The sequence below is a fragment of the Acanthaster planci genome, linkage group LG15 (assembly GCF_054643075.1).
Source record: "Acanthaster planci isolate LZ-2023a linkage group LG15, COTS_SCS, whole genome shotgun sequence".
Lineage (NCBI taxonomy): Eukaryota > Metazoa > Echinodermata > Asteroidea > Valvatida > Acanthasteridae > Acanthaster > Acanthaster planci.
In genome coordinates this window covers 12,380,932-12,395,337 of record NC_141791.1, presented here as the reverse complement: position 1 = coordinate 12,395,337, position 14,406 = coordinate 12,380,932, and the positions used below count along the sequence as shown (strand labels likewise).

Here is a 14,406-nt window from a genome sequence, read left to right as displayed (position 1 = left end):
TCTTTGGAAAATCATTTTTGAATGAAAAGAAACACATTTTTGTCATCTACAAGGCCTGTAGAAATCATTTTTGTTAAAAAATGACGAGTGAAAATTTTAAAAGAATCTGCAAGGGGTTAGCCTTGCAAAATTATCAAATTTTGACCCAAATTTGATTTTTCTACAAATCATTAGAAAATCATTTTTGAATAAAAAGAAACACATTTTTGTCATCTAAAAGGCCTGTAGAAATCATTTTTGTTAAAAAATGACGGGTGAAAATTTTGAAAAAATCTGCAAGGGGTTAGCCTTCCAAAATTATCAAATTTTGACCCAAATTTGATTTTTCTACAAATCATTAGAAAATCATTTTTGAACAAAAAGAAACACATTTTTGTCATCTACAAGGCCTGAAGAACTCATTTTTGTTAAAAAATGTTGGGTGAAAATTTTGAAAAAATCTGCAAGGGGTTAGCCTTGCAAAATTATCAAATTTTGACCAAAATTTGATTTTTTACAAATCTTTGGAAAATCATTTTTGAATGAAAAGAAACACATTTTTGTCATCTACAAGGCCTGTAGAACTCATTTTTGTTAAAAAATGACGGGTGAAAATTTTAAAAGAATCTGCAAGGGGTTAGCCTTGCAAAATTATCAAATTTTGACCCAAATTTGATTTTTCTGCAAATCATTAGGAAATCATTTTTGAACAAAAAGAAACACATTTTTGTCATCTAAAAGGCCTGTAGAACTCATTTTTGTTAAAAAATGACGGGTGAAAATTTTGAAAAAATCTGCAAGGGGTTAGCCTTGCAAAATTATCAAATTTTGACCCAAATTTGATTTTTCTACAAATCATTAGGAAATCATTTTTGAAGGAAAGAAACACATTTTTGTCATCTACAAGGCCTGTAGAACTCATTTTTGTTAAAAAATGTCAGGTGAAAATTTTGAAAAAATCTGCAAGGGGTTAGCCTTGCAAAATTATCAAATTTTGACCCAAATTTGATTTTTCTACAAATCTTTGGAAAATCATTTTTGAATGAAAAGAAACACATTTTTGTCATCTACAAGGCCTGAAGAACTCATTTTTGTTAAAAAATGTTGGGTGAAAATTTTGAAAAATTCTGCAAGGGGTTAGCCTTGCAAAATTATCAAATTTTGACCCAAATTTGATTTTTCTACAAATCATTAGGAAATCATTTTTGAATGAAAAGAAACACATTTTTGTCATCTACAAGGCCTGTAGAACTCATTTTTGATAAAAAATGTCAGGTGAAAATTTTGAAAAAATCTGCAAGGGGTTAGCCTTGCAAAATTATCAAATTTTGACCCAAATTTGATTTTTCTACAAATCATTAGAAAATCATTTTTGAATGAAAAGAAACACATTTTTGTCATCTACAAGGCCTGTAGAACTCATTTTTGTTAAAAAATGACGGGTGAAAATTTTGAAAGAACCTGCAAGGGGTTAGCCTTGCAAAATTATCAAATTTTGACCAAAATTTGATTTTTCTACAAATCATTAGGAAATCATTTTTGAAGGAAAGAAACACATTTTTGTCATCTACAAGGCCTGTAGAAATCATTTTTGTTAAAAAATGACGAGTGAAAATTTTAAAAGAATCTGCAAGGGGTTAGCCTTGCAAAATTATCAAATTTTGACCAAAATTTCATTTTTCTGCAAATCATTAGGAAATCATTTTTGAACAAAAAGAAACACATTTTTGTCATCTAAAAGGCCTGTAGAACTCATTTTTGTTAAAAAATGTTGGGTGAAAATTTTGAAAAAATCTGCAAGGGGTTAGCCTTGCAAAATTATCAAATTTTGACCCAAATTTGATTTTTCTACAAATCATTAGGAAATCATTTTTGAAGGAAAGAAACACATTTTTGTCATCTACAAGGCCTGTAGAACTCATTTTTGTTAAAAAATGACGGGTGAAAATTTTGAAAAAATCTGCAAGGGGTTAGCCTTGCAAAATTATCAAATTTTGACCCAAATTTGATTTTTCTACAAATCATTAGAAAATCATTTTTGAATGAAAAGAAACACATTTTTGTCATCTACAAGGCCTGTAGAAATCATTTTTGTTAAAAAATGACGGGTGAAAATTTTGAAAGAATCTGCAAGGGGTTAGCCTTGCAAAATTATCAAATTTTGACCCAAATTTGATTTTTCTACAAATCATTAGAAAATCATTTTTGAATGAAAAGAAACACATTTTTGTCATCTACAAGGCCTGTAGAACTCATTTTTGTTAAAAAATGTCAGGTGAAAATTTTGAAAAAATCTGCAAGGGGTTAGCCTGTAGATGTCAATTTGACTGAAAATTCTATTCTAGCTATATATTTTGTATTAATTTAGGATTTATTTAGACATTTTCAATTTTGTGAAAAATTACATTGTACAAGAGGTTAGCCGTACATTTTTCTTCAGTTTAAGAGAAGTTTTCGGTTTTTCATAAAAACTAAAATCTGATAGGGGTTACCTTGCATTTTTATTAATTTTCGGGGAAATAAAGGCTTTCTAAAAAAAAGCCGTATATTCATATTAACTGAAAGAAATTTTCAATTTTGTGAAAAGTTAATCTCAAGAGGGTTAGCCTTACAATTTTACTATTGCCACGTGCACAGACAGGAAAGACAGGGACAGACTTGAGATTTTATTTGAACCAAAAAATGTAATGTCCGACAGGATGAACTGCTAAGACAAAAGTGATTTCTTTTCTCAGGACACCCCGGCCTCCACATTCGAATGGCGTAGCCCAAATTAACTGGATCGTTAACAATACCTACTAACTCACTCCGAGGAATTCTCTTTCCGGCCCCCAAAAAAACACAGATCCTGTCCAGTGACAATAAATCATTTGATGAAACCCCATGGGCCTAAAATGGATTAATTTTCAGGACAATTTGGGCTTTGCTACAAATTAAAAACTCCAAGGGGTTGGCCTTGACATTTCTGTTAACTTTTCAGCTAAGTGAAATATAAAATCTGTAAGACGTCTGCCATGCGTTTTAATATATTTTGAAAAAAAAAATGTTTACTTAAAAATAAAATCAGCACAGAGGGTTGGTGTTATATTTTCATTTTTGGAAATTTCTGGGTCATATGACTTCAAACTTGGAGTTTAACCTGACTTTCTGGAAATGAATTTAAAAATTCTTTGTCAAGTTTCATAAAAGTGAAAGAAATTACACTTACTTGTACAATTACAAATGAATTAACTGGAAACACAGAAACAGGAAACATATGAAGAGGCAGCTAGTTAAATGTCCGTCTTCAATATTTTACAATGTTTTATTACTAAAGTTAAAATTACAGATGATCACATAGAAAAGCAAATCATTTTTGTCCATTTGTCAAATTCCCTACAGAAATCAGAGGGGCCTATACACACCACTTTGGTTTGGGGGCAATTCCCTTTGCATCATATTTTTTTTTCTCAAACACGACCACTTGCTAAAAATTACTTTCCCAACTGACGGTTTCATTTGGGAATAGGCAAATAGTTCTGAATTGAAATTGTGTATGCATGATAATAAATGCTAGTCCTTCAAATCTTCCCAACGAAAGTGTTAATGATCAAGATTTGTTTTTAGTTCATCTGGATTTTTTTCAGGTATTTTGTCTGATAACACCCTTTGTGTGATTTTTGCTTTCATTTCGTTAAAAGTTTCGGCACAAAACCAGTAAAACACATTGGTGTTAATTGACTGACATTGGGGAGGACTACAAAAAAGGATAGAGGTTACAAAGCTAGACTGTTATATTTACAGAAATCTAAAAGAGAAAACGAATCATATACATGTGATGGTTACAGCAAACGGTTAATAAATATGAGAATTAAGGCTGACAGAATCAAGTAAGTAGGTCACATTAGAAAGGAAAAATACATTCACTTAACAATAGACAGCTGTACAAAAGACAATGGTTCAATTTTGACTGCTGACAAGGACAAATCAAAGTCAGAATCAAACGTGAGATTCTACTGTACTTTCGCAACATGCAATGGTAGCCTGGTGGGGTTTTTTGGGGGGGAGGGGAAAGAAACCATTTCAAACACAGCTTTTTCAGGCCTATGATTTATTGGTTTTGGTTTTTCATTTTTTATTATTTTTTCAAAAATTCAAATGCCAATTCATCAGCGAGACATACTGGGGGATTGACAGTCTACAGTACTCCAGTTGATGGGCTACAAAATGATAGGCCTGGACTGCAAATATCGGCCAAGTTTACACAAGTGGAATGCGCCCTTGGGTTAACAGGAGGAAGGAAAGAACATGCCCATGCGGACCATGAAGGAAAGCATTGCTTGGTGAAATGGCAGTCAAGCTCATGTCCACTGAGAGCATTTCACTAAGAACCTTGCTATTATAAGCAAGGGCAACATACTAATCTGCCACTCCCAACATAAGGCAGTATTTTCCAATACAACAAATTTCACATCAGCATTGACACTGGGGCCCTTCAAACCACATCATTGGCCGAGGACCAAAGCACAAAAGATTCCAAATGGCACAGCAATGGCAGCCTTGCTTTCAATGCTAATTTCACATCCTTAATGTGATTTAGATATTTAAATTTGTAAACAAGGAATCGTTGGTCGATACATCAATGTACTTGGGTATCCAGTGGGCAGAATGTTGTTCTTATTCTGTAATATTTTCTGGATTAAAGATTCAAGAAGGGCAGACAAGATACTGGCCAATGTGTCTTTTTAGGTCAGTGGCTCTCAGTGCATAACACTTTTTTTTTCTAAACGGGATGCAGAACCAATTTTGTCAGAAATTGGCAACTGCCACACAGGCATTCTTGAACATGAAGCAAAAGGCTAATGGTCCCTTTACTCCTCTGAGAAGTTGTACTGACCCACGCTGAAATGTAGTAAGATGCAAAGTACAGATAATCTCAGAATCACATCTGCAGGGAACAGACTGAGGGATATAACAAGCAAAAGAAAAAAAAAGGGAAAAAACCTAGCCTTCCATGAATTGGTATATTGAGTTGTGGCTTGTAAGCAGTGGGTAACATTTCTTCAACATAACAAAGCTGCTAACATTTCTTTAAAATGAAAAAAACACTGAATACACTTTAGGATAAATGCAACATGATGTACATTGCAGGCTTTTGGTGTATAGGGATAAAATACCAAAACAATACTGACTTTCAAATAGGCATATCTCTCTTGTAAGTAAATACATTTACAAGGTATACTTAAAGTATTCCTAATCAACCCAAAAAATGATTATAATAAGTACAAATGAAGAAAACTGAAAGAAAAAAATAGTACCGGCACATCAAAGACTCTGCCAGTATTTTGGAAGAACTGTTAACGTAGTTCCACATCAGCAAATAATCAAAGACAATGCCTTGACACAATAAATATAAATTCATCATGCGGTGGGTCGAAGTAAACAATGGACAGCCTAAAAGGTACCACAGGGACCAAGTGGGAGCCTTGCAAGTGTGGAGATTTAAAACTATTGATGACTTGGCTATTCTGCAAGAAGTATAAACTAGTTTTTGTTTCTTTCTACAGTGATCTACTCCAAGTAAATTTCAAATAAAACTACCGAGTTGAGGATTGGTAGAGAGGTATAAGGCTTTGACTGACAGGGCATGGCTCTATTACCGGCTGCAAAAATGGTCATTTTGAGTTGTGGAATGATCCGAGTGGATCTCACACCACTGCCATCTTGGTCTTGTTCCTCAACAACCAGATCACAAGTTGTCCTAGATGTCTGTCTTTTGAGGAGGGGCTGGAGTCACCATGATTTCCAGCATCCTCAAGCACAGTATCTCACTGTTTTGGTTGTGCCGGTGCCCATGATGTCACCGTGTGGCCATCTTGGTCTGGTGCCTTGTCTTCCTCACCAAAAAGGTTCCAGGTAATCTAACATCAAATGCCACAGGCAACAGCCCCATCTTTTGGTTGATGCTACGACACCCACACACTGAAGACGTGTGCAAAGCCTCACAAACAAGCAGCAGCTGCAACAAGGTGGGTAGCCCAAATGGCTACTGCTTAGAGGCCGGTGCTCGCTCGCACAATTGACCAAGGAGTAATCATCCTCACAGTAAATCCCCAAAGTGAAGACTGCCCTCTACGAGTTGTACATGGAGCAGTTAAGCACACCGGAAGGCCCACTACCTCCGCTACTTTCTTGCACAAGTTTGCTGTTGTAGACCTAGTCGGGCCAACTCTACCTGACACAATTAACATCTAGCCAGGCTTGACAATACCATTATCTGCCGTCGTTCACTCTTGCTACGCAATCAACTCCATTTTCTTTTGCAGACTCTGTCCGTGACACTGGCCGTTTGCTCACAACCATTTCATGCAAAAAATCCTAGGAAATCAATAAGTATCCTCTGCCCTCACTGCCTGCACTTATGACCCTGTGTGTCACTGTGTACGCCCTGCAGTCTGTCACATTCTGCCTAAGCCAGTTTGGTCAACGTACAATGTTCAGTTGCAGCTTGGCTCTGCTGTGTTTGAAGATGCACTGGGAAGCCCATGTGTGTTCATGTGTGCATTTGGTAATATTTCTGTGACCACTTGCTGTACCCTACGTCTCGTTTTCTCTATCACTGTGTTCGTCATCTGTCATGACGGTCACCAGAGTCCCTACCGCCTTGCCAATGTTGTCGGCCATGTGGTGGAGACTCCCCACCTGGCTTGCACCTAAGCACAGAAAGGAACACAAGCGATTCGTTAGGAATGGCAATACTTGTAACTAAACCCTTGGACCTAATTTGAAATTAGTGCTTCACATAAAGCCAAAACATTTGAGATAAATGTTCATCTCAAATGATTAATGATCGGGCCATTGTTTACCACTTTAAAAAGTTGAAAGACTTTTAAGCACAACTGGAAATGGCTACTGACCAGTTGAAGTAGCACCTTTGTCGTCGGGGATGTTGTTGAGTTCCTTGATGACCTGGTCCAGGTCCACCTTACCCCCATCCTCCCGGATGGGGTCATCTTTGAGATGCGGAGGTGTGTGGGGGGAAGGCTGCATGTGGTCTTCACCTGAGGTGGTGGCAGAGGAGACAGAAAAGCAGGTGGAGTGGGTCAGTATGCTTCTGGCTTGCAAACCACTAAAGCAGGGCTTTGATTTCCAGGACTGTTCATGATTTCGGAATTTCTGAATCACAAGTTGTGGATTTTTATTAACAAAACAATTTGAATTCCCCAGACTAAAGACACTGTTGCTAGACCTGGTGATTTGGGGTAAGCTTTTGGATGGCGACCACCATCTCTGGAAGGGACTGGTTCCTTCGTGCCCTTCTTATCCACAAGAAACAGTGTATTAGTGCAAGGCAACTCTTATGTAACTAAGCAAAGCTTGCCCCAAATCACGAGGTATAGCAACAGTATCTTTAGTATGGAGAAATTCCAACTGTTATATTCACGTGAATTTAAAGAACTCAGTGAACCAGATTTTATTCAAATTTAACTCGCAAAAAGCTTATTCCATTTACCGGCCATATCGCTGTCATAGTCGCTGGTGCCCCCGTTGGCAGGTGACCGCGATGACTCCAAGGTGACGTGGCCAGGGAGCCTGCGCGACCGGGGCAACGAGCTGATGGAGGAGGTGGGGGAGACGGCAGGGGTTGTGCGAGAGGAAGAGGCTTGCGACGCGCTACGGTCAGCGGGCTGTGAAATGTAGAACAGAGAAAGAAATGAAGGTAAACTCTGAGGCTCACAGCTGTTTGAGAATCCCACAAGAACAACTGTAGACTAATACAGGCTTTGACTGGAACTAAATAGGGAAATCAAACCAGGTCACCTCCCCAAAACTTGACTACAATTTTCAGAAGAGTACCCTCTCGTGACTGATTACACCTTCTTTAATGAGTAGATTTAGCTTATGGGTTAAGCGCCAGCCTCATGCGGACTCTCTTTAAGAAAAGCAGTTGCAGTAAATATGGTAATAAGGTTACCTTAATGAAATAAAATTGGCCAAACGCTAGCTTTACTCAAAAAATGTTGAGAAATTCAAGCGAGCTACAAATTTCTTACATTAATGACAACCTCAACAAACGAAAGGGTGAAGTTGACAACACAAGCCTGTGCACATTTCAGGTGTGCATATTCTGTACCACGCACACGCATGTAGGTTATCAGCCTAGTGGGATATTCACAGGTGTCACTAAGGGGAGGGGCCCAGGGTAGCTGACATTTTTTCAGTGGGTACTGGTGGTACCGCAGCACTACCATGCTGGTGCCGAGTCCCCATCTTAATCCTTGGTTCCCTCGGTGTGAGAAGAAAGACAAGGATCCTCCCTCCCTCTCCCTAACCTGTTCCAGGAGTTGCCTGAGCCGTTGCAGTTGAGCCTCCAGCTGCCGGTTGTGGTCCTCCAGGATCTGCATGCGGGCCTCCAGGCGGCCCTTGTGCTGCCGCAGGAGCTTGGCCTCTGCCACCAGCTCCGTGTCCCGGCCCGGCGAGTGATGATAGTCCTCCTCTGAGCTCACCTCCGCCCGGGTGTGGTCGTCGCGCCGCAGGGCGTGCAGCCGGTCCAGCTCTACCAAGAGAGTCCTGCGAGGACAAAGCATCAACATCGAGGCAAAGTCATTGACACTGGAGAGATTCTAGAGAAAAGTTTCAGCTTCTCCTCAAAAGAAAGCCAAAAAGATGATCTGGTTATGATTATTTACACTGCTTGTTTTCCTTTCACATATATACGTTTACTTGAATTTAGTCTTCTTAACACCAAATGATGCCTAGTAAAAAGTCCATTATGTAGATGAATTAAAATCCCTTCCAACAAAGACATTTTACAATGCAACAAGGCAATAAGTCACAAAATTTCAACAGTACACAAGTTCAGGGATTTCAGGATTAAGTAAGGTGCTACTTTCTATCAGGTTCACAGGAGAATTATAGTAACGTATCACAGTTTCCGATCTTTTTTATGTACTTCAGACACAGCCATGTTTCTTAAGGTCACTTGGTAATCTTTTTCAGTCAGCAGAATGAGTGAAAAAATAACTTTTGCATACTGATGTGCACTTCTTTAAGAGAATCTGGTTTGGTTGCCTGTGCGATACCATAGGCTCCATGGCAAATTCTCCTTACCTGTTCTCTTCTTCCAAGATGAGAATTTGGTTTTCTAGTTCACCCCTCTGTTCAGATTCAATGGCTACAACTATTTGAGCAGGGCTCCGCGGCTGAAATGAGAAGGGGGAAAAAGCAGCCGATAAATGCCAAAAACCCTGACCATGTCGTCAAACAGAAAGGATTAGGAAGGAATGCTTTCACAACCAACTCATTGACAAGTCAACCATCTCTTCTGGTCGTTTTGTGATCGCAATGAATTTTTGTTTCTGATAACTGTTCAGCCTTCTGTAAAAGCATCTCTGATACAGTGACAACATTTTCTAACAACACCACTTGGAAAATAAAATCTGACTGTTTTCTGGCAACAGGTTCATCTCGGAAAGCTTCAATATGCAAGGATCCTTTCCAATTACATCAGGTGCATGGAGTGCTTTGCCTCTCAATCGAGTCTATCAGAACAGAAATTCTTTTTTGTGCTGTGTAAATTTTTGTACTTTGTACTGTAAAAAAGTTCAATTCTTCCATGACATCATTTCATGGCGTCGATGCTTACCACAGAAGACATGTCCCCTCCTAAGCTCTGGCAGTACTGTGCAATCAACTGGTGCTCATCATCCCTACGAGAGTTATAATCACAGAATTACAAACTACGTTCTAAACATTTAATTCTTCCAAACGAACAAATGATACTTTCGGGTAATGTTTTCTTGACCCATTTCTCAACTCAACTTTGAAGTAACAGGTACCTCTTCCCAAAAGCAACAGACACAATTTCTGCCAAAACTTACAAGTCGGGGGATGGTGTCAGAAAGGACCCGTGCTGTTCCACCTCAGCTAACCTGAAATTATCAAAACACGTAAAAATTGAGAAAAAAATTTAGATATTGTTTATTTCCATGTTGGATATGAGCCCTTATAATGTTCAGCTGGAAACTTTCCTGGAACCTCTAACATCTACCACTTTGCAGAAAAAAAGGGCATCTTCACTGTACTTTTAAACTTTTCAGGGAAATCAAAGCCATATGGTGAGTAATACTGATTAGGCTCTACCTTTTTTCAGTTTTTTTAAATCACCAAATCCTCAATGAAAATCTTCAAAGATCATAACGGCTAAAAAATTTTTTTAAAGTTACAAGTTAATTCCGACCAGTTAAAGCAAAATGCAATTTGTTGATGATGTACCATTATTAAAAAACAAAACAAAAACGAAGCCAACTAAAGTTGCTGATACTATGCCTAATCTAAGTCAAAGTAATGCTTCATTCACCTGCTGGCATACAGTTCTAATCTGGTATGCATGTCCTGATTGGCCATCTGCTGTGGTGATGTCACAGGTCTGCACATGGCAACGGACAAAAGAAAAGAAGCAAAATGCAAAAGGTTTACCTAATGATTCATGCACTGTTATCAAGAGTGATGTTGAAAGCTGAGTTAATTGTCTTTATCGTGCCAAATTCCATGCACATCTGAATAGGTTGTTGTTGGTGGTGGTGAATTGAAAGGTTGTAATGATCCTTTGTTCTCTTTATAATACCAGCATGTGACAGACTCTATGGGCACTGTGCGGGACCAAGAGAGGGCTCAACTTTCGTGAAAACTGAGGCTCCTTTGGTAGGATATACACTTCGCTGGTTCAGGAATAACTGGGAAGTGCATTCGTTGTTGTCGCATTGCTACCAACAAAATGGGGGCGAATCTTTAATGTAAGGACTTGATCATTTCCAGTCTCTCCCTGGCAAAATTTCAATCGAAGCTCCTCCGTCATTTTTGGGGGCAGAGTCAGAGGGAGGAGGATGGAGGGGGGAAGTCCATGAGCCACTTACGATTCCAGGTCATCCCCTTCTAGTACTGACTGAACGGGCAGGTAGCCCACCCGTGGATGTTTCTGGTAGTAATGCTTGGATTTGAACTTGTTCCGCACAACTTTAGCAAAGTCCCTCACGTCTTCTCCCGAGGTAGTCTGCAAAGGAGACGCAAATCACGACACAATTCTTAACATAACTAAACAAGTGAAACACAGGTATTTCTAAGATTTCAACAGCTCATTCACATATGAAAGTTCAGTGCTAAAGTCACATAAAAATAAATTACGTCCAGTCCCCCGAGTCTTCCAAGCAGCCCATCGAAGACACTGACAAACATAGGGGTTGCACTACATGTTTTTCAATGGTTCCTTGCCACGTGAAAGGGACTATTACCAAGTACAAGCTGCAACAGGCTTATTAGTGGATCTCTAAAGCCACGTCCAAACTGACTGGCTTTGGCTGGGGACAACAAGTGCACCTATGGGAAGTGGCCGCAGCCGCAAGCTAGTGGTTTTCACAAGCACAGGTACTATCGACAGCCATAGCCGTAACTTTTGGATGCATCCAAACCCAGTGCTGCACAGCTCAGCAGGTAAAGTACTAGTCCTGCAAGTTCTGAAAGTCTAGGGTTCCAATCCAGCTAGTCGTGACATGCAACTGACATGTAACTTACTGTTGTGCAGTACTCCTGCATAGGATGGGAGTGCTTGTGATTTTTCGACACCCGGCCTGAGAAGAAGCAGTTCTGAAAGTCAGAAACCAAAGAAGGCAAGAGCAGATTAACGTCAACAAACAGCTTTTGTAAGGAAGGAGGTACGGAAATGTGCCTTCAAATATCAATCTGGACACTAGTGGGTGTAAAACTTCCGTGTAAGAACAAAACAAGATGTGATTTTCTTTTCCACCCAATAAATGGTAAGGTGCTGTTTCAACACCACCCCAAAAATGGGCTTTATTACATCCAACCAATGATAACTGGGTACCAACCTGACACATGTCAAAGTTGAAGCACTTGAGGCAGCGATACCGCAACCCGACGATGGGGAACTCCTTGCAGACGTTGCACTTGGCCTGGTGCTTGGCCGTCTCGCCGGCCGCCATGCGGTGCAAGACGGGCATCCAGACCATGGACTGGGGCTCCAGCTTCATCCAGGCCAGGAACTGAGGCGGCTCAATGTGGGACTTGCCACCGCTCTGAACGGGACACAAACAAAACAAGAAAATCGTCAGACTGGGCGTTGACAAAGTCATGTACATGTACCCGAACTCAGTCAGTTACAGTTCTGTAGACGGGTCGGGCTTTGCAGGATCAAATGATCACTGCTCTACCCCTCGATCTCGTCATACTCTCTGTTGATCCTACCATCATTAAACAATCACTTTATCTTTCGAGTACATAGCTCTGGATCCACGCTGATTTTGAAAAGAGAAAATTAAGTCTTAAGATTTCCAACAGAATCGACTGACAAAGACCCCAATGCAATCCACAAAATGTACCGAGCTACCAATCTTGCCCAAATTGAAGCGTAGTACACACACTCTAGTTTAAAGTGGATTGCATGAGCTATATCATCGTGGAGTCTTCTCAGAGAACACATCTACTTTGCATGTTCCACATCAGTGGTACAGGTAGGTACCACCGATAGTAGGTGGTAGAATCGAGCCCCAAAACAAATAGAAAGAGGGGTGTCTGGACACAGAGTCTGATACTGGTGAAAACCACAGGACTCAGACTTCAGTCCTAGCCTTTTATGCCATGTTTCCTCAGAAAAAGCCAAAGGTCTCACACACAACTTTCTAATTGCTCCAAGCTGTACTTAAACAAAATTGCCAGCCTTGGAAAAGAACGTGAATGAAGCCGAGTATGAAGAAACCACTGGTTCACTCAATCACGACAAATATTTCATTTCGCAAGCAAAGCATATAGGAAATAGGACATGCTGTCTTTGCTTCCGAGGGAGAAATCATAGCCTACCATGTTGAAGCAGCTGCGCACGCTGGGTTCGATGTTGCTGCCGCCAAAGGACGCCACCTCCCCCAGCTGCCGCGGTATCTGGATGCAGTCATGAAGCAGGAGGCCCAGGCCTCGCTGGTCAATGAAACCGCTGTTGTTGGCCACACACCGGATGATATCTGAACACAGATAACAAGACAAGAAAAGGTTGGCCCTTCACTGAAAGAGATCTTGGACTGATTGGATAAGACATGTAAAGTAACCATACAGACAGGCTGTATCTCATGATTTGGCCGAGAGAAATTCTATTCACAGACATCACACATTTTTCCCTACAGTGGTATATCAGCCATAAGAAAGCGATAACATTTCTAAAATGTCAAGTTAAACAAGGAAAATTTCCTTAGAAAACACCTAAAATTTTTCAGACCAGTCTCAGAGGGTTTGTTCACAGGTGCCAAATGATGCCCGTATATGGAACTCTTTCCGTTTTGCCAAATGCCTGTTTTCAGTAAAGAAGACGTGTTCTAAAGTAGGCAGCTGTACCAAGGAAAGCAAAACTTTGCAATTATTTTTCTCTACAAAACACCAACTTCCTCTACCTTGTTTTTTTTTAGCATGAAGCCACTTGCAAGGAAACAATGTCCTTCATATAAAAATGGCTCCGAGGTTACGCTAGGAATAAATGTTTGGTTTAACTTACATCTGTATTTGTCTTCAAGGTGAGCCTTACTGAGGATGATGATGGCCAGTTTGAAGGAGAGCGCCCTGATGCGGCCACTGCGCACCCTGCAGGGAAGACAAGGAGATTGTTAGAGGTCTGCACAGAAGCCGTAAGTGTGGGAGAGTCAAAGTGGACCACAACGGACACACCCCGCATTCATACAAGTATGTGTTTACCTCACCACAGAGGACGGAACACAAACGAAACATAGGGTGTTTCCCCGTCCTTGGAGGTCAGTCTTTTGTCCTCGGTCATGAGTAACTGTACTGGGTCTACACGAAGGAGTTATACACCAGAAAGCACAATACTCTCTGCACAGAGGTAGAGCAGAAGTAAAGCATGACTGTACGATTTTATCTGCACACTATCTGGAGTAATGCAACCAAGGAATCTGTGATGTATTTGAGTCCATCACAAGTCCCTGCGAGTCTCTGTAAGTCCATCACAAGTCATCCCATCTTAAGCCAAGTCACAAGCTATTCAAATGGACTGAGACGAAAGCACTCTTGTGACTGGACTTGAGAAAGGACTTGTGACGGACTTGACTCCAACGCTGCAAGGAATGCTTGAAATTTCTGTCTGTCTGTCTGTAGGCTGAGGCTTGACAGGAACAACGCGCAAGTTCGCAGAGATGCGGACGCCGCCACTTACGTGTCGTAGACGTTGAGGAGCCAGTTGAGGCACATGTCCACGCACTGCGGCACCACGACCAATGTCGGATGGTCCACCGCAATGGCCTCATACACAATAGTCAGGAAGGTGATGATCTCATTGACGTCCAGCGTGCGGTCAGTGCAGGAAGCCAGGATGTCGTGCTGCTGGAAGATCCGGTCGGCACTGTTCATGCTCAGCAGATCAACTGAGGAGGAAAT

At 40.5% G+C, this 14,406-nt stretch overlaps 1 protein-coding gene across 6 annotated transcripts in view; it reads right to left on the bottom strand.

The window, feature by feature from the left end:
* Positions 1–4,021: 4,021 nt before the first annotated feature.
* Positions 4,022–14,406, bottom strand: part of dmd (dystrophin) — a 173,713-nt gene continuing 163,328 nt past the window's right edge. For all 6 annotated transcript variants that reach the window (XM_087146941.1, XM_087146939.1, XM_087146940.1 and 3 more), the window contains 14 exons: positions 14,186–14,393; positions 13,514–13,599; positions 12,832–12,989; positions 11,844–12,050; positions 11,530–11,601; positions 10,875–11,011; positions 10,319–10,387; positions 9,840–9,890; positions 9,605–9,668; positions 9,070–9,161; positions 8,292–8,529; positions 7,472–7,646; positions 6,876–7,019; positions 4,022–6,671 (listed from right to left, as the gene is read on the bottom strand). In XM_087146941.1, the coding sequence (XP_087003067.1) occupies positions 6,556–6,671; positions 6,876–7,019; positions 7,472–7,646; positions 8,292–8,529; positions 9,070–9,161; positions 9,605–9,668; positions 9,840–9,890; positions 10,319–10,387; positions 10,875–11,011; positions 11,530–11,601; positions 11,844–12,050; positions 12,832–12,989; positions 13,514–13,599; positions 14,186–14,393 (1,817 nt within the window). In that variant the 3' untranslated portion in view covers positions 4,022–6,555. The remainder of the gene's footprint in view (positions 6,672–6,875; positions 7,020–7,471; positions 7,647–8,291; positions 8,530–9,069; positions 9,162–9,604; positions 9,669–9,839; positions 9,891–10,318; positions 10,388–10,874; positions 11,012–11,529; positions 11,602–11,843; positions 12,051–12,831; positions 12,990–13,513; positions 13,600–14,185; positions 14,394–14,406) is intronic.